Source organism: Rhinoderma darwinii, chromosome 10, assembly GCF_050947455.1.
Source record: "Rhinoderma darwinii isolate aRhiDar2 chromosome 10, aRhiDar2.hap1, whole genome shotgun sequence".
Lineage (NCBI taxonomy): Eukaryota > Metazoa > Chordata > Amphibia > Anura > Rhinodermatidae > Rhinoderma > Rhinoderma darwinii.
The window spans coordinates 17,985,201-18,008,153 of NC_134696.1; the positions used below are offsets into that span (position 1 = coordinate 17,985,201).

A 22,953-nucleotide genomic window follows, 5' to 3' on the forward strand; every position below is an offset into this window, starting at 1 on the left:
TAAAAATTCTGTTGGTTGCCCTTGGAAACAGACAGCGGTTTAGCTCCACTCTGCTGTCAGTCATTTGATCTAACAACTGAGCTCTGCTTTAAAGTTATCAGAAGTCCCACAATGCACTGCTCTCTTTTCCGGTGCACAGGAAATCAGAAAAATTCTGTACTAAACTTTAGATGTGATTGGAGAAGAAAACATCATACCTCAATATGCCGACAACCCATCCTAGTCCCTTACCTAATAATACTGTCCACACAGTTGATCTGCTGATACGAGGGGATATGCGGTCCTTTCCTGGAGGCGTCACACGATGAAGCTGCTGGTCCGTCCACCATCACATTATCCTGAGGTCTCAAGAAAGCATTTTGATTTGATTTGGCTGTTCAATTAAAAAACAAAAAAACACAACATGATCAATTCATACATCATCTCCCAGTAAAAAAAAAACACTGATATATTGGAAAATATATTTTTTTTTTTTGTCCATTTTACTTGGCATGCGCGCTTTCCTCTCTCCAGCTCTTACACGATCTGTAGCAGTGACACGTCCCCTTGCCAGTTGGGCAGAAGACTGATCTTGACAGTTGGAGTGAGGGCGTGCGCGCACACGCTCTCCTCTATCCTCGCTCTTGCTGCAACACTGTCCGTATCTGATTGGACAGTGTCACAGCCATAGTAACACGCCGCCTTGCCATTACACGCCCCATTGACAGTACAGGGGGTTATTTAAATATTGGGCGCCAAATAGAACGGCACAGATATCGAAATAACGGAGGAGGGTAGAAAAAAATATATATAATATTCCCCAGGGTTTGTGTAGCTCCGCCCATTACACGCTGCACATGTATGGGGAGGTGAAAAGTTCTCTTGAAATTCCGCCAGGCTTCTATGCGTTTTAAAGTTTTTTTTCTATTCCCCCCCCCAACAAAAGTTAATAAAAAAAATTATATGTACCCCAAATTGGAGCTATATCGACTGAAAAAAAAAGTTATAGCTCTTTGAATGAGACTATAGAAAACCCCCCAAAAAAATAGCTTAGTCATTAGGGCCTAAAATAGGCTGGTCACTAAGGGGTTAAAAAACAACAAAAACAGGCCCTCTACCTAAGCAATACCTATGAGAATAATGGAGACTCCTAATGTCCAGGATCACACGGCGCTTCTTGATGCAACCACCATTATACAAATGTGTTTTGCGGTCATAATGTATGTGAAGTATAATGTCCAATAACATATCTATATGTACTCTTCTATCTCACCACTAGGTGGAGCTATTACGCTAATCAGGATTTTATCAGGGGGCTAAAATAAAAAATACATAGCCAGGACGGCTACAATGTGACTACGAGCCTCTTATGTGGCACCGGACTACCCAGCCCCATGCCAAACAAGTGTCCACTATGCAGGAAGGCAGAGTGAATATCTAAAGCCTTTAAAGATCATAGTGCTCACAGAGATAAAACCATGACTGTCAGGCAGCCGTCCGGTATCCTCACCTTTCTGAACCTCCGTACCTCGAACTTCTCGTCTACTGGGCTGAGATTTGCTTCTTGTATCGATGTAAACCTGCTGTCCCATGTTCTTGATGCGGTTAATATCTGTACACACCTGCTTTAGAGTCATCTGTGACAAAGAAAAAAAATCTAAATTACAGGAAACCTGGTGAGTAATATTTGGTAAAGCCGGTCATAGAAGTGAAGCTCTTCCCCTGACATGGAGTATTCTGACATTTACGTCTATGGCCGGCTTTACTTCTAAATAGTCTCTGATTGACTTAAGTTTTGCATTGCTAGTTTCCGAAAAACAGTTGCGGCTCATTCAGACGAGCGTTAAACTCATCCGTGTGCGGTGTGTGAAAATCACGCACAGCACACTGAGCCATTGATCTCAATGGGGCCAGTTGTGTAATGCAGGCGGCCACAATATTCGGCCTTTGAGAGGGGATCTGGAGAACTGTGTTAAGGTGAAGGACGGCCACTGCTTTGGGGTTCTATGGACGGAGTGGATTTTAATGAAAGTTATAGGACACATGATTTGAGTTTTAAAGAGTTTCTGTACTTTCCATAGGCAGAAATAAAAAATGGGTCTCGTTACACAACCTCCCGGACAACCCCTAGACGTACGACAGACAATATGGATTATGTTGCCAAATATGAAGACCTAAGATACATCTAATAATCAACGTTAGTGTCAATAATACTTACCGGTTCTTTGTGTGTCTCATCCATGCAATTGCCATTGGAATCGCTAGAAGAGGCGATGCTTATGTAATGCTCGTAAGAGCCGTTGCTTCCCAGACTCCCGTAGCCGCTGGAACCATTATGGTGTACAGGCTGCACGAAAGGATTAGAGAAAGCATGTCAATGAACCCAGCCAAATAAGACAAAGCCGACCACACACCCCCATCATACAGACCACTGCCCCATATACAATTCAAGCAATATTTTTTTTTTTTTTTTTTAAAGGACCAAGCAGAAGCATAGGCAGATGCTCACGGCAGACACAAGGTCCTTAGTTATGCCCCTGGCTGCCATGGTAATCTATTAGCCCCCCGCAATCGTGTTGCAGATGGGCTGACGGGGGGGGGGGGGAGGAGTCCCTTAATGCAGCAAAACAGTAGTCAGTCCCTTCCCACTTGGAATGGCTGATAAATAATTGTATTAATTTAAGTAGCAACTGGAGAGTAGTTAAGATTTTAAGCTTGCTTGTCCCTTTAAGAGTTAAATGGGAGAGTAATGTCCGCACTGCAGTAGATCGAAAGAAAACAAGGTAAAAGTGATGGAGGCTTCTCTTATGTAAGAGGTGTCGCACTTGGATGCTTTTATGTCTCTGAAGTAGAAAGCTTCATTAGGTTATCGTGAAACACTAGAGAGCCATTTGCTTTTCAAGATAGACGTCCCTATTGATCGGTGGGAATGATGAAGTGTAGAAGAGATGATTATTATAGGGGAAGGAATATTATGGCCACAATAACGGATGCCGTCTGTCCAGGGAATCGGGTCTTACTGTAACCAGAGAGGATTTATCCTAATAAAGTAGTGCAGAAAGCAGGTCACCAAATAAAGGAGTCCATTAATATGTTCCAACTTCAGAAGGCTTTAAAGGCTTGCTTTTTTTTTTTTTTATTAAATGTGTACCAGTGTGATTGATGCAACTTTCTAAATACTTTACGAAAAAATAATTTTTACTTTGAGATACAGCTGCTTTGTATCCTGTATATAGAGCAGCTCTATCTAGTGCTGAAACCTGTATCCGTCAGGTCAGCGGAACGGACGTATTCAGTGTTAGCGAGTCCTGTGTGTCTGACCCGCAGGATTCACCCGCTGTCAATCACATCTAAATTATGAACTTAGATGTGATCGGTAACAGCTTGATCCTGCAGGACCGGCTGACACTGAACCAGTCAATCCCGCTGATCTGATGGATTCAGCAATAGATACATCTGCTCTATATACAGGATACAAAGCAGCTGTATCTCATAGTAAAAATAAAGTCCTGGGTGTTTACTACAATTTGCCTGCCCATCATAAGGAGAAGAAGCCACACAGCAAGAGTAAAAGAAAAATTAAAATCCGGCTGTCCCGTTGGTTGTTGGCAAGCTGTAAGATGTGTTATTCCATGACCGCAAGCAGATATGGTGAAATTGGTGAGGAATTGAAACACAAAGTATGTTAGAATAAATAAAATGGTAACAGACAAGGTGCTGGTGCTACGATAGACTGATATATGGGAGGGAGAAACAATAATAAAATTGCAGAATTATTATTATTATTATTATTATTTTTTTTTTTAAATCAATCCTAAAATTTGGAAGGTTTTGTATCTTCTAGAAGTTTTATAACTTTTATCCGCCTATAAAAGGGATTTTGTGCTCTCAGGAGCTCCTTTGTGGCTCGACACATGTCCCATTGTGTGTAAAAAGACAATGTGTCTTATTGAGAAAAAGGACCAGAAACTAAATAGCGGAGCAGCATTTCTGAATGGCAGCATAGATGAAGGCTGCGAATACAGATCCGTGTGACGGTACTGAGTCACCCCGGTCCGGCTGCAGATTGGTCAGAGAAATGCAGCTGTGTAAGGAGAGCGGGTGCTGGCGACCTGGCAGAGCGGTGATGTAATACACTATTCTTTCCTGCAGTGACAAATTACATGTCACAACGACTGTGGAGGAAAGTAACAATAGAGGACCTTTCAGAGACGGCCTGGTTAAAGAAAAAAAATAAAAATTACCTTGGCCTAAATAGACCCCAAAACCATTTCTCTGCTCATGTATTTACGGATTACATAATCGCTTTGCTCTGAAACGTCATAAAATACATAGAGGAGAAATAATTATGTCCTGCAAAACTTCTAATACAAATTTGCCAATGGACACAAACCACAGATCGTGAACTAGGGACAGAGGACCGAGGAAGAGAGGATCAGACCGCGAGACACACAAAAGGTGCAGGAAGACGACATCTGACCCTCCTGAACACACTTTTGACCACAGAAAAAGGCGCCCAAGATCAATGTTACACTTACCCCGTCCCCTCCATTCCAGAGATTCATGGGGGTCTTCATACTATCAGCATGAATACCCCTCGTGGTGCTCTGGAAGAGTGTTGACCAGGTAAGTATGGAGCTCGTCTGTGTTTCATCTCACCATGTATGGCCAGGTTAAAGGGAGAGGAGACAGAAACGCTAAAGCACCAATTTTAGCTGATGGGACCGATTTGGGACCTTGGAAATCACTACGAACTGGGTTCCTATATATAGTCGGCCCACGTGAAGGTCTAATCCCAGCTTATTGTAAATTACTCCGAAATGGAAGCAACGTACAGAAAAACTGCACAAAACAGCAACGTCAACCGCATAAAAAAGTAACTAAATATTGTCTGTACCTGCAAAAGAACCTTGTAGATCTGTCCCTGCAATTCTTTAATTTCCTTGTCGACGTTGTTGATTTCTGTACTTCGGGCAGCAAAGACATCTTCATTGAGGGGACCCCTGAAAACCCCAAATAAAAAAAAGGTATTTTCTTCATTTATAGAAAATGAACTTCACATTCATTACCGTCAAATGGAAGGATCGCACGCTTCACCAACTGGCGGTTACCACACAGGCCTTAAAGGGGTTGTCCGCAAAAAAACAAACCCTCATTCCTAAAGCAGCTCCCACCCAAGAGCAAGTGATCGTCAGAGGTCCAGCTGCTAAAGTCCCCAGCGAACAGCCACTATTGCCAGGGCTGAGACCTCCAGTGCATTAGCTGCTCATGTGCCCATCGACAGTGGACAATCCCTTTAAGTGTGGTTAAGCCATTTTTTATGACACTTACGTTCGGACTTTGTGCCGACCGATTATAAACGCCACTTTTCTGCTCCAGGGGTTGACAAAGCTCGACCAGCTGGTATCCAGTGTGATGTAGTCACCATTTTGAGTGCAGAATCTAATCGGCGAATGCTCAAACGGAGGCTGCCCTGCATACTTCAGGACTAAAGGAAACCAGAAGAGAGGAGGAAGAAAACACATCACATATTACAGTTTACACAGCAGCCTGTTAAGTGCCCAGGCAGGAGATAAGGCAATGTGTAATAAAATGAATACATAGTCACGATGCAGCAGAGAAGAGTTTGTCCTTCTGAATAATATGCCATGACACTTTGTGTGTGACTTTCCACAGGACTACAAAGAAATCTCACCTTGTCACAGTGCACAGAACAAACAAATGAAAAACTCGGCTCTGCTACATCTGTAAACGTTGTCTTAATCAGACGACCCCCTTTAATGCTCTACTCACTGTGCCTTTTCTTTACACAGATGTAACCGAATTTTAAGGGGGATTTTATTTTTTAACAAAATTATCCATATACATCACAAAATCTCACGGCCACGAATGCAACCCCTCTATTTCTACAAAAATGTTTAACCAACTTACTTTTTCTATGCATGGCCAGCATTAAAGGACGATCCTCGGGGTGCAAATACGTTAAGACAGAGGATCCAACCAAGTCTTGGGGCAAGTAGCCCAATAACGGGACGGCTCTGAAAAAGAGGATGTAGGAAAATGAATGAAATTCATAAAAAGAGGGACTGCTGTCATATTCCGGGTTATAAGAGGTTAATTATTATTATTCACAGGTGACTCCTGCCAAGTAACCTCCGCACAACAGTGGAGCGATTGTTATGAAGGACTCCGCGGTCTGATTCGCTTTCTGGAAAGTAGTTTCTTCCCACAGAAGAACAGGACTGAAGAAAAACAACAACTCACCGGTCATCTACTTCCAGGAACATGCAACCAGGCGTGTGTGTCGTAGTGAATATCCGCTTATCCATGGGAATTCTGGGAGCTGCAATAAAAATATACACCCCAAGTTAAAAGCATGGCCTTCTATATATGGTGCGTTGCGATCATTGATGATGAAGGGCTATCAGGTAGAAAGGGTTTTTACAATGATAGTCTATCCTAGGGAATGTGTAATTGGGAACTCCCAACGATCAGCAGAATAAAGTGGCAGATGTAGTACTGGGGTCCCATCACTGCAGAACCGGACATTGTGACGTCAATGCGTATGTGGCTTCACCCGGTCCTGCAGCATCGCGGACATGTGAAGGAGCGCCACTGCCGGCCCCTCCTGCGGGAGTCCTAGAGTTAGGGCCCTGACCAATCACACATCGATGGTCTATCCAAAGGAGAGGCCATCAATGTAAAGTCTCATGTAATAACCCTTCCCAGGACGCACCCTCATATCCGGAGTGAATCTTTTCCACCAAAGCGAGGCAACAGGGCTCTGGCTCCACGTCCGGAGAGGTGCGGACTTTGATGCAATACGGTGTCATTCGGAAGGGATTGTATCGGAGTTCATGGTCCCTGTCTTTACCAGTCCTGAAAAAATAATAATGTATATAAGTATTAAAAATGTGCAAAGCTTAATCACCAATGTAAGATGATGAATAAACCCTGAGGGTCGCCCCTTCCACCACCAAAAGACACGTTGATCCATGGGTCATGCACAATGTGCTGCCCAAATGAAGTAGCATAAGGCATAAAGTGTAACAAGTCCTGCACCTGAGTAAGTATTTTAGAAAAAAAAAGTATTGCCTATTGGTTGTCATGGAAACCCCTCGTATTTTCAATGCCCCAGTTCTTTCCCCTTATTCTTGCTGACCTTCAGAACATAGATGAAAGGGAGTATGACTGCAGGACCAGACTACACAGATTTTGTTTGTAGTCTGTAACCATGGAGACACAGCCCTGCATAGGAGCTGTATACACAAAGCAGTAGGGGATTTTTAATAAATACTATTCGCAAAGTTGCTTTATTTTAGATGCATAAGCGCATTGAAGCAAGTTTGGTTGCAAAAGTGGATATACCCTTTAAACCCCCCCTTTAGGGCCCCACGTACACGACCGTAGATTTCGTTTGTAATTACGAACCCATTCATTTCTATTGACCACGGACACCTTCCCGTATATTTGCGAGAAGGTGTCCGGGCCGTAGAAAGCTTCCGAAAAGGATAGGACATGTCCTATCTTTTACTTCTTACGGACCATGCCCCCATACTTTATATGGGAGCACAGGCCAAAAACGCAGGTGGCTGTCCATGGACGGCGTGCCTGTAATCGGTACGGACGGCCGTGTGCGTGAGGCTTAAATGGGAAGAGTTCCCGCATTATGTAATGCGCTGGCATCAAACGTTACATTGCATAGACCAGAGGAAGAATGCCATAGTGGACCGTACGGTGTAGAGAAAGACCTGTCTGAGGGTGATAATGAAGGGTCTATTTTTAGGATCTAGCAATCTATTTTTAACCAGCGTCTGACTATGCAGAAAGCCTGTGGTTTAGTCCTCGGCACCTGCGACTTGACTGCGCCGATTCCATTTGTTGTAGTAATAAGAGTCTAAGCACGACAGGTCTCATGTCTTTTCAGCAGGTCGGCTCTTCCATTATGGAGGCTGCAGACGCGGCATTTTCGCGAAACGCGTTCCTGCCACTTCACAGAGTGAGATTATGTAACACGTATTGAACGGATCTTTGCTAACGCTCTGAGGGGGAGGGGAGGACATTGAGGCATCGCACCTAATTGTCATTTCTTTTCATTACAGGAAGGTTTGGAGGAAAATTGACTGAAAGGGAAATTGTGTTCAATGTTAACGAGATTCAATAGCAACGGCTCCGAGTGTCGCCACAAATGCACAATTAACAACACCGGCCATTCTCACTGATCTCTAATAGGCTGATTAGTGCGGCTGGAGGAACCGATTCCAAGAAGAGGAACAAAAGCCCAGCCAATTCTGCTACTGCTACACAAAAGGGAGAAGATCAAATGTCCAAACACTGAAGATGTCACCTGTGAGCAAACACCAGACCGATGCATTTTACCTGCACTGTTACACTGTAACAAACTAGAACAGCAACAAACTCTCAGCTGTGAGAAGTCACGTCTGTATAGGTTTTTAGCTACTGGATTTAAGCAAGAATGTTCCAATTCACTGACAGCAAACAGATAGCAATCAGTATTTTTAATCTGTCTTTTTTCTCTTTCATGTCTGGGTTTAGTGTCCCTTTAAGGTTTCAGAAAGATGGGGAGGGGGGGAAAAAAAAAAGAAAAAAGGCAGCGCAGCACGTTAAGCTGTTCCTCCGCCGTGCCGAGTCGTTCAGCCCTCATCCCTCTGCAGGCTGTCAATGTGTGACAATTAGTGCAAGATGAACTGGACAAAACTGTATTTACAAGACCATGTGACTCATGATAAACCAGCTGAGGATCTAATCGTCTCAACACGAAGCAAAAAGCGTTTAATTGCAATTACGGTTATGTAATTACACACATCGATGAGACAAAACTGATACTGAGCAGTCTCAGCTTTCCATATACTCTATTGATTTAAAGAGGCTCTGTCACCAGATTCTCAACCCCCTATTGCATGTGATCGGCGCTGCAATGTAGATAACAGTAACGTTTGTGTTTTTTTTTAAATGGTCATTTTTGGCCAAGTTATGAGCTATTTTATATTTATGCAAATGAGCTTTGAAATGGAGAACTGGGCGTTTTTTTTTCGTTATGTCCAACTGGGCGTGTATTGTGTTTTTAACTGGACGTTTTTATGTGTATGACGCTGACCAATCCGTGACCAGTCAGGATCATACACTCCTCAACATCTGCACGCTCCTCTCCTGAAATATTCTGTGCTGCTGTGAACTCTGCTCTTACCATTACGTAGCTCTCAGTCTGTTACCTCTCCTCCACTCCTGTCCTCAATAATACCTTCACATGATTGGCAAGTCATCACCCCACAGAAGATCCTACTGTTCGGCTGACAGCCGTCAGCTGTATAGCTAACAGCACGGTTGTGTTGGAAGCGCGCCCTGCTGTATCTCACTTAGCAGCTGGGTGTGTTCCCCTCATCTAGTTGCTATGTTCTATCCTGACCTGTGCGGTTAGCTATACAGCTGACGGCTGTCAGCCGTGCAGTAGGATCTTGTGCGGGGTGGTGACTTGCCAATCATGTGAAGGTGTTATTGAGGACAGGAGTGGAGGAGAGGTAACAGACTGAGAGCTACGTAATGGTAAGAGCAGAATTCACAGCAGCACAGAATATTTCAGGAGAGGAGCGTGCAGATGCTGAGGAGTGTATGACGCTGACTGGTCACTGATTGGTTAGCGTCATACACATAAACACGCCCAGTTAAAAACACAATACACTCCCAGTTGGACATAACGAAAAAAAAAACGCCCAGTTGTCCATTTCAAAGCTCATTTGCATAAATATAAAATAGCTCATAACTTGGCCAAAAATGAACGTTTAAAAAAAATAAAACAAAAAAAAACGTTACTGTTCTCTACATTGCAGCGCCGATCACATGCAATAGGAGATAGGGGTTTGATAATCTGGTGACAGCGCCTCTTTAATACATAATAGAAGAAAAGAAAAAAAATGTAAATAAATAAGAATAATATTTATTTTTCCCGAAGACCACGTCGTTTTTATATACCCAAAAAATATATTGGTTAGGCTCTGTTCACATCTGCGTTGGGGTCCCGTTCTGACGTTCCGTCGGAGCTTTCCATCATGTGACCAATGGGACCCTGACCAGCGCAGTATTGCTTCCGGCAAAACGACGGGTCCGGTGCACAACAGAGACAAACGGAAACCATGGGCACCGGATCAGCCACCATAGAAATCAAAGGTGATGGAAACGGAAACCTCTGGTTTCCGTTCGTGTCAGGGTCCCATTCTGACGAAAAGCTCAGCCGGAACAACAGAACGGGACCCCAACGCAGATGTGAACAGAGCCTTATTCTCTATTTTATATAATTTGAGACAAAAAAAAATACAACGAAAACGCCATCTTATTACTGACCACTAGATGTCAGCAGAATAGACATTTTTGCACAGCACATTTTACAGCCTGCTGTGAAACGGAATTTCATTACTTTCATTCACTAGTAAAGGGGGTTAGTAGGAAGGCTTTTCCACTGACATTTGAAATGGCTATATACCAAGGGGAAACCCTCCAGCTATATACACCAGGGGGGAGCCCTCCAGCTATATACACCAGGGGTACACATTGTACTGCAGCACAGGCACACAATCCTGGCACCTCCCAGCTTTAATGGGCAGGACATGCTGGTGCTTGTGTTCCTCAATGGCTGAGGAGTTGTAGAATTTCGGTCACACTATTTTATTAACTGTTTTATGCAAAATAAAGCAAGATCACAGCTCCAGACATTTGTTTAATATACTTTGTTTCAATTCCTCAGCATTTTCATCTTTGCCTGTTGTCAGTAGATGGACACATTACCATTCACCGACAGCAAGCAAATCTAAAATATAAATCAGAAGACACATAAAATCTGTTTAAAAGGGGTTGTCCAAGATTAGAAAGACAGGTCTTGATTTTTCAAAAAAAGCGCCACATCTGTCCACAAGTTGTGTTGCAGCTCAGCCCCATTTTCTTCAATAGAGCTTAAAAGCCGCCACAGTATAATGTAACTTGTACTGCCGATACCCCATGTCGGCGATCTGCAACCCTGCATTGCAAACCTAGCCTGCCCCGATAGTCTGCAGCTTTCACAGCATGATGGGACTTGTAGTGTCACAAAAAAGCTGAAGGGTCGCAGAGCACCATCATAAATGCTGTGATTTTTGTGTACAATCTTTAGATCACACAAAAAAATAATAACACGCTACGTTGTAAAATTTTGATTTGCCTGAATTTTGTAAGCAAAAAACAATCTTACCGTATCCTGCAGAAAAACGACTTCACTTGCGTGTATTCATAAAGAGAAGCTGCAAACAATGAAAACAGAACCAAGGTCATTCCCTGCTTGTTCAGCATCTGTATAGTTTGCTCTGATGATTTGTAGTCTCTACACCAGGAACTGTACAGTAATCCGATTTAGGAAAAACTAACTACCCCTGCATTATAGGAGCTCAGCTAGGCTATTCAGGGGCGTGTCTGTCGACAAGCTTGCTGACAGAAATTATCTTTTCTAACTATAGAAAAAAAAATTATTCTGTGCCACACTAAAAGTATGCCATCATCCATACAATCCAATTATTCCTACAATCAGGAATGTACCGAGAAATAACGACCCCATAGCAAAATCTCAGAATTGACCCCCACTGAGAGCTACATCAAATGTACTGTATCTTTAAAAAAATACCTTAAATGTTCACTATTCTGTTTTCAGCTTCAAAATACCGTGCCGATTAGTTTCACGATATATCTGTATAAGGGAGCTCTGTTTTTCCAGACCCGATAAATTATATAATTCTGGCTTTGTGCTGCCACCACTAGGGGGAGCTAACTGCATATAGACTTCTAGAACTAGTTTTGAACTGAATGGGAGCTGTAAAAATCTGTATGCAGTGAGCTCCACCTAGTGGTGGCTGCAGATAGCCGCTATGACAGCGTCACAGAGAGCAGGGGTAGCAGCTCCGTAACCTGCCCCCTCCAACCAGGGACCCCATAGCAGTGCTTTGCCCTACCTCTATAGGTGCACACTGACTATTAATTACTGTTCAATAACAGGCCAAGAATTGCCCATTGGCAAAGGGGTGTATAACGGTAGATTTTGATTAGCTAGTCGTGTTTTGGATCTCTTACCGGTCTCTGCTCCGATATTCCACGGTAGAAGATGGGATTGCGTTGTGTGCTTGTAAAAGATACTGACGTCTTGAGGGGCCAGAAGCTCCACAAACCGTGACGAGTCCAGCAGTTTCTTTTTACAGTTCAGGATGTAAGCCGCTTGCTCGGAGATGTACACCATCTTCCCAGAGGTCAATGAAAACACGATTACAAATGTATCCTAGAAGAGGGGAGCGATAAAAATGATTTACATCAGACGTATATATAAACAAATCTACATACATATATATGTAGCAAGAAGCCTAATATTTAAAAAAAAAAAAAAAAAAAATCAATGACAGAAAACCACCACAGAGCAAGGACAGGGGGCGCAGGACAAGACGTCATCACGCACCCCTGCAAACAAGGAGCGGCAAGGAAGCTAAAACGTATCGGTCAGGTGAGGATATTGGAAAGTTTTGTTATTTTTATATTCTGCCTGCAAATAAGCACTTTTTAAATGCCTGGAAAACCTCTTTAAAGTTAGTCCCGTATGTCCTAAAATCCAAGCTGTGGGATGGGAACTTAAAGAAAAAACCCTAAAACCAATATGGTTGCCGCAAAAACCCTACACAGGGTTTTTATGCAATTTTCTCAGTACTTAGTTTGGCAGATCTGCCTCATCATGCTGCAATACTGAAGATGTATCACTGTGTATGTAACTAGGCATGATGTGCCGTTTAGGAGCCTGGGAAAGCTGGGTGGCAACCTTTTTTGGGCTAGACACAATTTTCACCTATTCCAAATAGAATGCCAAGGCCTTACAAACTATGCGGCCGCATGGGCAGTTTGTCTATGACATCACTACTTTGCGATCATATATTAAAATCACGGGATCGAGCTTGAGGTGGGAACGTGCGTCCGCGCAGATCACATGCCCTATTAAGATCCTGTTCTTGATAGGTTGTAGTAAATGTAATAAAAAAATAACTAGACGCAAGTTAAAGGGGTTTTCCAGTTTTATGTAAATAAAGCTTAATCATTTTACGAAGATTACTGTGTGCATTAATTCCTTACCATTTTCAAGATCTCTGCTTGCTGTCAATGAATGGGAACATTCTTATCCCGAGGCTGAAAACCTGTACATACCTAATACTTCTTACAGCTGAGGGTTTGTTACAATTGTATCCAGTTTAGGAAATCCTCTGTGTGGTAAAGAAATCAGCAGCATAAGGCTAAGGCTCCACGGTGACTTTCAGGTCACGGTAAAATCGTGGTTTTACCACGACCGTCGCACAAGCACAATAGTTTCCTCTATAGGGAAACTATGGAGTTGTGCGCCAATCGTAGTAATCTGTGCTTCTCCTATCCTGATAGTTTGCTACAATGTATCAGTGTAGGTTAACGACGACAAAAAAAAATATACCCTTTAAGTAATATATTTGTATATCTGCCGATAGTGTAAGGCAGGTGAGTAAGTGCAGCGATGCCGTCAGTTGTGTCAGTGATGTATACAGGGATCTGGAATTGTTGCTACAAAGTGTCGATTAACTCATGGTTACCAAGCATTTTCCAAATTCTCAGCATGAGTGTTGCTCTAGAAATACAGGGCAGAGGGCCTTACCGTGTTCTTTGGCGGATGTTCCGATGTTATGGTCTCTAGATCTTCAAGGGTATGTACATTTGTATCCACTTTAGACGCACCACTGTCACCGAGGACCTGGAAAAAGGCGCCGTTTGCTAAAGAAGATTAAAAAAAAAAAAGAAAAAGAGAATTAAAAACTATTTGACAAGTAGAGATTAAAGTAAAATTATAGGTCAGATGCACGGCGTCAAATGGATGTGATATTACATGACAAGGGAGAATAAAGCTCTTCTAAGCTGGGTTAATAATTTTAAGATGTAGGTTCCGATTTGAAGACAATTGAAAATTTGTATCCAGATATAATATACATAACACGTTCAGTAAGTTTGCAAATGTTTAGCTACATCATGTCTTGTACTCCAGTCACATCCAGAGCCGCATTCTGCCGGCTTCTTTAGTTTAGCGTCAGAACATGTCCTGCTGGGGTACACCGTGGGAAGTTTAGAAAAAGCAACAAGTAATGAATATCCCACAATTGAGTAACACATTATGGGATTTTCTCTCAGATCATTTGGGTGTATCAATTTGCAAAGCTTAAAAGAATTGTGAATGCAGCTCTGGATGTGACTGGAGTATATATATATATATATATATATATATATATATATATATATATATATATATATATATAAAAAAAAAATTAACTCAAGATCGGTATAAAGTAAAGCAAAGTTAGAACGGTTGCGTGCTCTACGCTATCGGAGGCAGCCAACACAGAGGAGCAGAGACAGAACCATTCCAAACCCAGATTCTGTTGACCAGAAAGGATTTGTTTTAGTGCGGAGCATCAGTTGCTTGAAGAGTAAATAGTTTTTACAGACTGAGAAGGAAATTACTTAAAAAAACAAAACATACAACGCCTAAAAAGCGTCTCACCTTGGACCTGTTGTACACACTTCAAGGCGTAGTTCAGCGCATCAACAGTACTGGGTTTGCTGCGGTTCAGATTTTCAGGTGGGAGCCGTCGTTTCATCTCCTGCACCATGGTCATCAGCTCTTTGTGTGAACGGGTCCTGTCCATTTGATCACTTTAATAAAAAACATAAATATAATTGTGATAGTTTCTAGCGTTACCAGCGAGTACATATTTCCATAGCGTCCAAGTTGCATGAGGGCGCTCCTATGTGAGTAACTGTGCCTTACACTTCTAACACTGCAGGCCGGCAGTGGAGCGGGACGCGGCGGTCTCATTGACTGTAAAACTTTAGGGGTTCAACATGGGGGTAAAGGTTGAATTTTCAGTTTTTCCACTTTAACAATTTTCCACTATTAAGTATATAATATTTATATGCAGGACAGTATTACCTGTTATTGCTGCTGCCAGTGAATTTGCTCGGTCTCCGGAAGGTGCAGTTTGATCTCCTGTTAGATTTATTAACATGGGACTCGGTTCCGCTGGACTCGTGACCGTTCCAGTCATTGCCGCTGGATTCGTTGCCGTTGGAGTGCATCTCCATGTCATCATGGTGCTCGGAGTTCTGCTCTTCGGGAGATTCGCAGTTAAATGTCTTTTCCAGGGGACTTCCCTCCTCCGTTCTAGTGGATGTAGACCAGCTCTCATTTTGGAGCAAGCCCTGACTTTGGGCCTCTGAGCTCATGGTAGCGGTGACGTGTTACAAAGCAGCAGCCCAGCTCAACATTGCCTCCGACACCGATGTAGAACTTGAATGCTAACCTGTGGATGATCTGGAATAATACTGCTCGGGTTTGTATATTCACCTCTAATCTCCGGTATAGGATGGGTAAAACGAGAAGATTCAATTTAGATTTACACGTTTGTGGTTCTCCGGTGGTTTTCTAAGTAGCTTCAAAAGCACGAAGTACGTTCATGAAGGGAGTGGGTATTATACGCTTCCTGTATATAAAAAATAAAAACATTTTAATTACTTCTTTACAAACTTGTAGACTACTTGTAGTACTTTTACACTTATGAATGGAGCGCCCCCTAGAACAGCAGTCTGGAGCGCCCCCTATAACAGCAGTCTGGCCGTGGAGTCTGGAGCGCCCCCTATAACAGCAGTCTGGCCGTGGAGTCTGGAGCGCCCCCTAGAACAGCAGTCTGGAGCGCCCCCTAGAACAGCAGTCTGGAGCGCCCCCTAGAACAGCAGTCTGGAGCGCCCCCTAGAACAGCAGTCTGGAGCGCCCCCTAGAACAGCAGTCTGGAGCGCCCCCTAGAACAGCAGTCTGGAGCGCCCCCTAGAACAGCAGTCTGGAGCGCCCCCTAGAACAGCAGTCTGGCTGTGGAGTCTGGAGCGCCCCCTAGAACAGCAGTCTGGCTGTGGAGTCTGGAGCGCCCCCTAGAACAGCAGTCTGGCTGTGGAGTCTGGAGCGCCCCCTAGAACAGCAGTCTGGCTGTGGAGTCTGGAGCGCCCCCTAGAACAGCATTCTGACTGTGGAGTTTGGAGCGCCGCCTAGAACAGCAGTCTGGCTGTGGAGTTTGGAGCGCCCCCTAGAACAGCATTCTGACTGTGTAGTCTGGAGCGCCCCCTAGAACAGCAGTCTGGCTGTGGAGTCTGGAGCGCCCCCTATAACAGCAGTCTGACTGGAGTCTGGAGCGCCCCCTATAACAGCAGTCTGGCTGTGTAGTCTGGAGCTCCCCCTATAACAGCAGTGTAGCTGTGTACACAGGAGCACAATGATTTGGCGACCAGATTTCAGATTGAAGTAAACAGGATTTAAAAAGAAAAATTTGCAAAAAAAGACCCCAAGATGAACAAGAGTTCAGGAGCAGATTATCGTCATTCATAGCGAATGCCAAACCTCCCTCCTCAGAGCCCTGATGTAAGTGAAGATAATGCCAATGATGCGCAGGCAGCGATTAATGACCGCGAGCTGAAGGGAATCACACGATTAGTAAACGCTGGATGGGACGTGATCACCGTCATCAGCTTCTTAATAACACCCCTCCCGCCCATTCTTAGAAATGAATCATGACTGGTCCACAGCGGTCATGTCTGCCCACGTGGCTGGTGGTGGTGGTGGGTATTCTCAGGTAAATACGTGCCAGCTTTATGTGACTCTGCTGCATATTTGTTCGCTCACTTTTGCAACTTGGAAAACTTTACTATGAAGATACGGGATAGTAACTTATGTCCACGATACTAAAAATGATCCGCTCCAAGAAATGAAAACTTGCTCCATCTATAGGAACAGTTATTTAGATGGGACAGATCTATTCACGTATGTTCCTTTTCTGACGATCGTTGCAAAAATTAATGGAAAAAAACGCTTCAGCACCTATGCAGACCTATGTGTCGCCATGGTAACAGACTGTAAACCAGAAGTCATGTGTTACTCTCCCCTCTTCTACCGTCTGTATTTTACAAACAAGGGGCAGAGGGAGTGGAGGAACGTGACTGCAGGGTCAGACTACACAGGGTTCGTCTTCTGATCTGGTCAGGATTGGAGATTATTTGTGCTATGCCGGACAGTCAGAATTTCTGGACTACCGATTGCCGGATTAAGAGTAACGTTACTGATAGAAACTTGATCTGCCCGGCATTGCCGGTGACCTCTGGTAAACAATATCGCCACAAACAACTCGCTCCAAAACTCTCCTGCGTACAACAAAAACTCCAGCTCCGGCTATCATTGTCCCTGCAGCCTTCATGTGACGTAAATGTGCAGCCAATAAAACCCCCCGATACAAAAAGTAATGATTGCAATTAGATTATTAGGCGGCTACAAGAAATCCGAGCACCCTGGCGAGATCTGGCACCTTACTATATTGTATAGGAGGGGGGGGGGGTGAAATTAGTCCCAAGAGCTTACCATCAGGACAGCACAAGTGATCTGAGCCGGTTGAGAGAAACACTGCAGCATCTCTGCAACCTGAGAACAAGGTACTTAAAGAGGCTCTGTCACCAGATTTTGCAACCCCTATCTGCTATTGCAGCAGATAGGCGCTGCAATGTAGATTACAGTAACGTTTTTATTTTTAAAAAACGAGCATTTTTGGCCAAGTTATGACCATTTTTGTAGTTATGCAAATGAGGCTTGCAAAAGTCCAAGTGGGTGTGTTTAAAAGTAAAAGTCCAAGTGGGCGTGTATTATGTGCGTACATCGGGGCGTTTTTAATACATTTACTAGCTGGGCGCTGTGAAGAGAAGTAACATCCTCTTCTCTTCAGAACGCCCAGCTTGTGACAGTGCAGATCTGTGACGTCACTCACAGGTCCTGCATCGTGACGGCCACATCGGCAGCAGAGGCTACAGTTGATTCTGCAGCAGCATCAGCGTTTGCAGGTAAGATCGACTTACCTGCAAACGCTGATGCTGCTGCAGAATCAACTGTAGCCTCTGGTGCCGATGTGGCCGTCACGATGCAGGACCTGTGAGTGACGTCACAGATCTGCACTGTCAGAAGCTGGGCATTCTGAAGAGAAGAGGATGATACTTCTCTTCAGAGCGCCCAGCTAGTAAAAGTATTAAAAACGCCCCGATGTACGCACATAATACACGCCCACTTGGACTTTTACTTTTAAACACACCCACTTGGACTTTTGCAAGCCTCATTTGCATAACTACAAAAATGGTCATAACTTGGCCAAAAATGCTCGTTTTTTAAAAATAAAAACGTTACTGTAATCTACATTGCAGCGCCTATCTGCTGCAATAGCAGATAGGGGTTGCAAAATCTGGTGACAGAGCCTCTTTAAGGGAGGTGGATCCAGGGATTGGACGCCCAGTGGAGGAGGGGAGCGATAATGATTTAGGAACACGCTGCTCCTGGCACAGTATGGGGGTCGCCTTCAGACGGCAATCTGGGAACTGGGCGCATGACATTGATATAACTGGATATGATTGTACCCCTGTCCCTCTTAGATGGTAGTATGGGGCTCGTGGAGAATGCATCCCGCTCATGCTTCTATCCTCTTCCTTATTTAAAGGGGTGTCCAACATTCGGAAAAAAACCAAAAAATTATATATATAAGTCCCCGTCCCCCCATAAACAGACCCACGTCTGTCCATAGGCTGGATCTGGTATGAGGCTGAGCTGCAATATCAGACACAACCTATGGATAGATGTGGCGCTATTTATGGAAAGAAACTGGACACAACCGGCGGATTATCAGACTTTCTGGATTATCAAATGCCAAATTAAAAATAATTTCAAGATGTCTATACATTGTACTCATCATAGACATGAGAAATGTAACACATTTAGAAGGATCTACAGAAAAGCCAATGGATCTGCGCCATTTTATTAGTTAACCTCAGCTACATCAACGGAGGACGGATTGCAAATCTATTGGCAAAACTCAGACCGGGCAAATAGATTATTTTATCTCTATCAGAGTAACACTTAATACATACACCGTGCAGAGGATACAATGTATAGAAGACGCCATTGATATCAGTGTCCGCTCTGTGGAGGGTTTTCTGTAAGAGCGGAGACGCTGGTGGAGGGGGCGGTGGGGACATGTGAGAGCCCGGAAGCTCAGAAAAGCATGTCTGCTTCACGTGAATCCCCGAGCCTGAGACTCTCCAATCAGAAGAGGACCAATAGAAATCCATCTCAGCCCGGCCACTCTCATCGGCACTTAGGGCAGAGCCAATCTGCTGCATGTGCCTGGCACAGACCCTCTACACTGCTGCCTACTCCCAGATGAGATCTGAAATGATGAGGTTTATCCTCCTTTTGCTAAAAACAGTGACATGATTTCTAAAATTGTAGCACTAACATAGGAGGTAGAGGGGCGACCTGTGCGGGGCCATAAATACCCAAATAATCCCACTCCTCCGAACACACTGATCCGCAAAAAATTGGGTGCATGAGTCCTAAATTCTGCCCAACATAGAAATACCATAAGGCAGGGATCTGCAACCTGTGGAGACTACAACTCCCAGCATGCTCTGACAGCCCCCCACCATATCTGCCCACTAGATGCCCCCTATAACAATGCTATTAGCAACCTAGGGCTCTCCGGCTGTCGAACTAAAAATGTTAACATGCACAGACAGCCCCCAGGTGCCCCCTATCACCATGCAGTCTGTGCTCAGCATTCTGTAGAACTACAACTACCAGCATATTACAATTATTTGTATTGTATCTGGCTGAATACGCATCAGCAGTGGAAGAGGTTTGTGGATCATTGTCCACCAGGTGATGTCCAACCTGTGGCTCCCTGGCTGCGGCGGTCAGGGCATGCTGGGAGTTAGTTTTCCAGGAGAGCTGCAGGTCAGAGCTGTAAGGGCACAGGGGGTGAGACACAATGTCATACGTGCCCTTCACGGATCCACACGACACCAGCGCCACGGACGTCCGATCAGCGGAAAAATAACCCAGCGAAGACGCGTGCACAAAATCCCCTGTCTAGTAACAGCCCCCACTCCTGTACCCAATAGCCCTGCAAACACCTCCAGGAGTATACATTATGGCACAACAACTCCCATCATCTCCAAGCACCCACTCACTGCCATGCCACCGCTAGGGGGACTCCAATGGATTCTGTAACTACAACTCCCAACCTTTCCTGGCAATATCGCCCACCATAATAATGCCGTACCTCGCCAACTTGTGACCGGTCAAATCTACAGGGTCGATGGGTGACTACTGGGACCCCAACTGATAAAGGGGGCCCCCTACACCCAGCAAATGACCGGACCCCTCCAGCAATGATCGTGGATATATATGGCGGCAATAACCAAGCGGGCATCACCCCCTCCCCTAATACACCACCTATAGATGCATCAATATAACCTGCAACGATCAACTCAGATCAGATACATTTTTCTGGTTTCTCGTCAAGGTCGCCACCACGGTCAGGAATTTTTTATGGTTTTGCCACAGTTGACATTTGGGGGTGATGTAAATGTAACGTAAAGGTCGTATGATGGGGGGGGGGGGCTAAAACTTTGTACCAGTCATAGGCATAAGAGAGAGACTGGGGGGGAATGGGCAAATGTGGGCAATGCCAGGGTTACCAACAATGAATGCCATATAGATACATAAATAGAAGATATACAGGCATAGCAAAATAGATACATGGACGCCATAGTAACGGGCACCATAATAATAACAGACACATGCCCAGCACTTACCCAGGTGGCAGCTTCCAGAGTAACACCCCAAAATGTAAGACTCTCAGCACACCCCAAGGATAGGTAAGCCTGGTAAGACGCAGACAAGTCCCGGCCCTGCACCCCTCTCACACTCCGCTCTCCTACTGACTCCCCATCTTCTCACACACACACAACACACATTCACCCTGCAACGTGATGGGACCCCGCCCTCCTCCTTCCCATTGGCTGCACATTCCTGCCCGCCTCTTTCTCATTGGCCTGGGCGTGGAAGAGGAGCATTGTTATAAATCCGACCATTGGTGCTGTTTCCGAGACACGATATGCTGTCACCTGTCTGAGCACGTTACACCACAGCTGAGGAGCATGAGCAGAGAGGGGCGGGGCGAACCAGCGACACGCCTACTGCTTTATAAAGCTATCACGCCCTCGGTTAGGACAGCCTATCGGAGGCGTCGTTGTTTCTCTTTGTAGTCAGCGATAAACTACTGAATGGCCGAGATTTATTTACCTCAGGATCTTCTCACCTCAAGATACTGACGGTCAACGCAGATTTTGACCCTAAAGTTCTCCACTTTATACAGAATTTTTTTTTTTTTACCTCAGAGTTTGCATATAAAGGATAGAATTACACCATAGAAATAGAATAAAGCAAAACCACCTTCTGTCAAAAGTTTAAAAAATAAAAGTTTTAACGACGCGTCACAAAAAAGTCACCAAATAAAATTTGGAAAAGGAAAGAAAATTAGCGCAGATTTGTCTCCGATGTGTGACGCGCACAAAAATGTCTCATGAATTCTGAGGAAACGTCTCGCTTAGGCCTGATTCACACGAACGCGTCTGTTTTGCGCACGTAAAAACCACAGCGTTTTTCATGTGTCGCAGTTCCGTGTGGCATCAGTGTTTGATGTCCGTGTTGGTGCACTTTTTTGTAGAAACTGGTGCGTGAATCACGGACAGCACATGGATGATGTCCGTGGGCTGTCCGTGATTTTCACGCACCCATTGACTTCAATGGGTGCGTGATCCGCAAAAAACGCACGAGAATAGGACGTGCACTGAGATTCACACAACGTAAAAAAACACGCTGCCTGAAAAATGCATGTCTGAAAAGCTCTATTGAATTTCATAGGTCTGTGTGCTGTCCGTGGCTTTCACTGACCGCACACGGACGTATATAACGTTCGTGTGAATCTCGCCTTAAAGGGTTTTTCTATTTTTAGACACGCTGGCCCACAGTTATCAAGCAGTCAATGGCGGGTTTTGGCACAATTTATGACGCGCAACATTTCAGAAGTAAAATTTGCGACTGTTCTTGTTGCTTGCCAAACTTGGAAAGCGACGAGAAAAGAGGGCGGTGGTGTCCAAAGGAGAAGTCGTTTATGCCATATTTATTATGTAGAATAGGAGGAAATGGCGCAAATTTTGGCACAGCAGGCGTAGAATGAATTTAATCTCTGTTAGGTGAAAATGCGCCAAATTTATTAAGATCTGTGCACCTTTTAATTCATTTGCTGCAAACCACTCCATCTCCTTTAGGGTATGTTCACACGGCAGCGTCCGTAACGGCCGAAATTACGGGGCTGTTTCCAGGAGAAAACAGCCCCGTCATTTCAGCCGTAACGGCATGTGCAGGCGCTTGAACGCCGCGTCCATTACAGACGTAACTGGAGCTGGTTTTCCATGGAGTCCATGGAAAACGGCTCCATTTACGTCTGAAGAAGTGACATGACACTTCTTTGGCGCGGGCGTCTATTTACGCGCCGTCTTTTGACAGCGACGCGTAAATATACGCCTCGTGTGAACAGACAAACGTCAGCCCATTGCTTTCAATGGGCAGATGTTTGCCAACGCTATCGAGGCACATTTTCGGACGTAAATCGAGGCGTAAAACGCCCGAATTATGTCCGTAAATAAGCTGTGTGAACATACCCTTACACAGACTGGAGTAAAAAATGTAAATGTGGGCTACAGTGGTAGATTTACGATGGAAAATTCGCCGAAATTTGGGCAGAAATTGCACAAAAAAGGAGAGTACATGCCATGCGCCAAAATGTATCATTTATGAAGTGTTAGACACTTTTTGTGCCTTTGTGAAAAGTTTTATAAAGTGTCTAGAAGGGGCGCAGGCTAAGAAAGTCATAAGGGTCAATGCACACGATGGGTATTACGTGTGGTTTTGCCGCGCGTATTTGCGTGTGGCCAAACCGCAGCGTAATACAGAAACAGCGCAGTCAA

General features: G+C 44.4%; 1 protein-coding gene across 3 annotated transcripts in view; it reads right to left on the reverse strand.

Moving 5' to 3' along the window:
- Nucleotides 1-20,941, reverse strand: part of LOC142661819 (period circadian protein homolog 3-like) — a 36,665-nt gene extending 15,724 nt beyond the window's left edge. For 2 of the 3 annotated variants that reach the window (XM_075839415.1, XM_075839414.1), the window contains exons 1-14: nucleotides 20,737-20,941; nucleotides 14,999-15,548; nucleotides 14,570-14,721; nucleotides 13,673-13,788; nucleotides 12,088-12,289; nucleotides 11,219-11,267; nucleotides 6,716-6,858; nucleotides 6,244-6,322; nucleotides 5,911-6,017; nucleotides 5,311-5,467; nucleotides 4,877-4,982; nucleotides 2,198-2,326; nucleotides 1,490-1,616; nucleotides 232-373 (exon numbers count right to left, since the gene is read on the reverse strand). In XM_075839415.1, coding sequence (XP_075695530.1) covers nucleotides 232-373; nucleotides 1,490-1,616; nucleotides 2,198-2,326; nucleotides 4,877-4,982; nucleotides 5,311-5,467; nucleotides 5,911-6,017; nucleotides 6,244-6,322; nucleotides 6,716-6,858; nucleotides 11,219-11,267; nucleotides 12,088-12,289; nucleotides 13,673-13,788; nucleotides 14,570-14,721; nucleotides 14,999-15,291 — 1,802 coding nt within the window. In that variant the 5' untranslated portion in view covers nucleotides 15,292-15,548; nucleotides 20,737-20,941. Of the gene's footprint in view, nucleotides 1-231; nucleotides 374-1,489; nucleotides 1,617-2,197; nucleotides 2,327-4,876; nucleotides 4,983-5,310; nucleotides 5,468-5,910; nucleotides 6,018-6,243; nucleotides 6,323-6,715; nucleotides 6,859-11,218; nucleotides 11,268-12,087; nucleotides 12,290-13,125; nucleotides 13,246-13,672; nucleotides 13,789-14,569; nucleotides 14,722-14,998; nucleotides 15,549-20,736 lie in introns of those variants that run through there. The other variant, XM_075839416.1, reaches the window with a different exon arrangement.
- Between the last annotated feature and the right edge of the window lie 2,012 nt (nucleotides 20,942-22,953).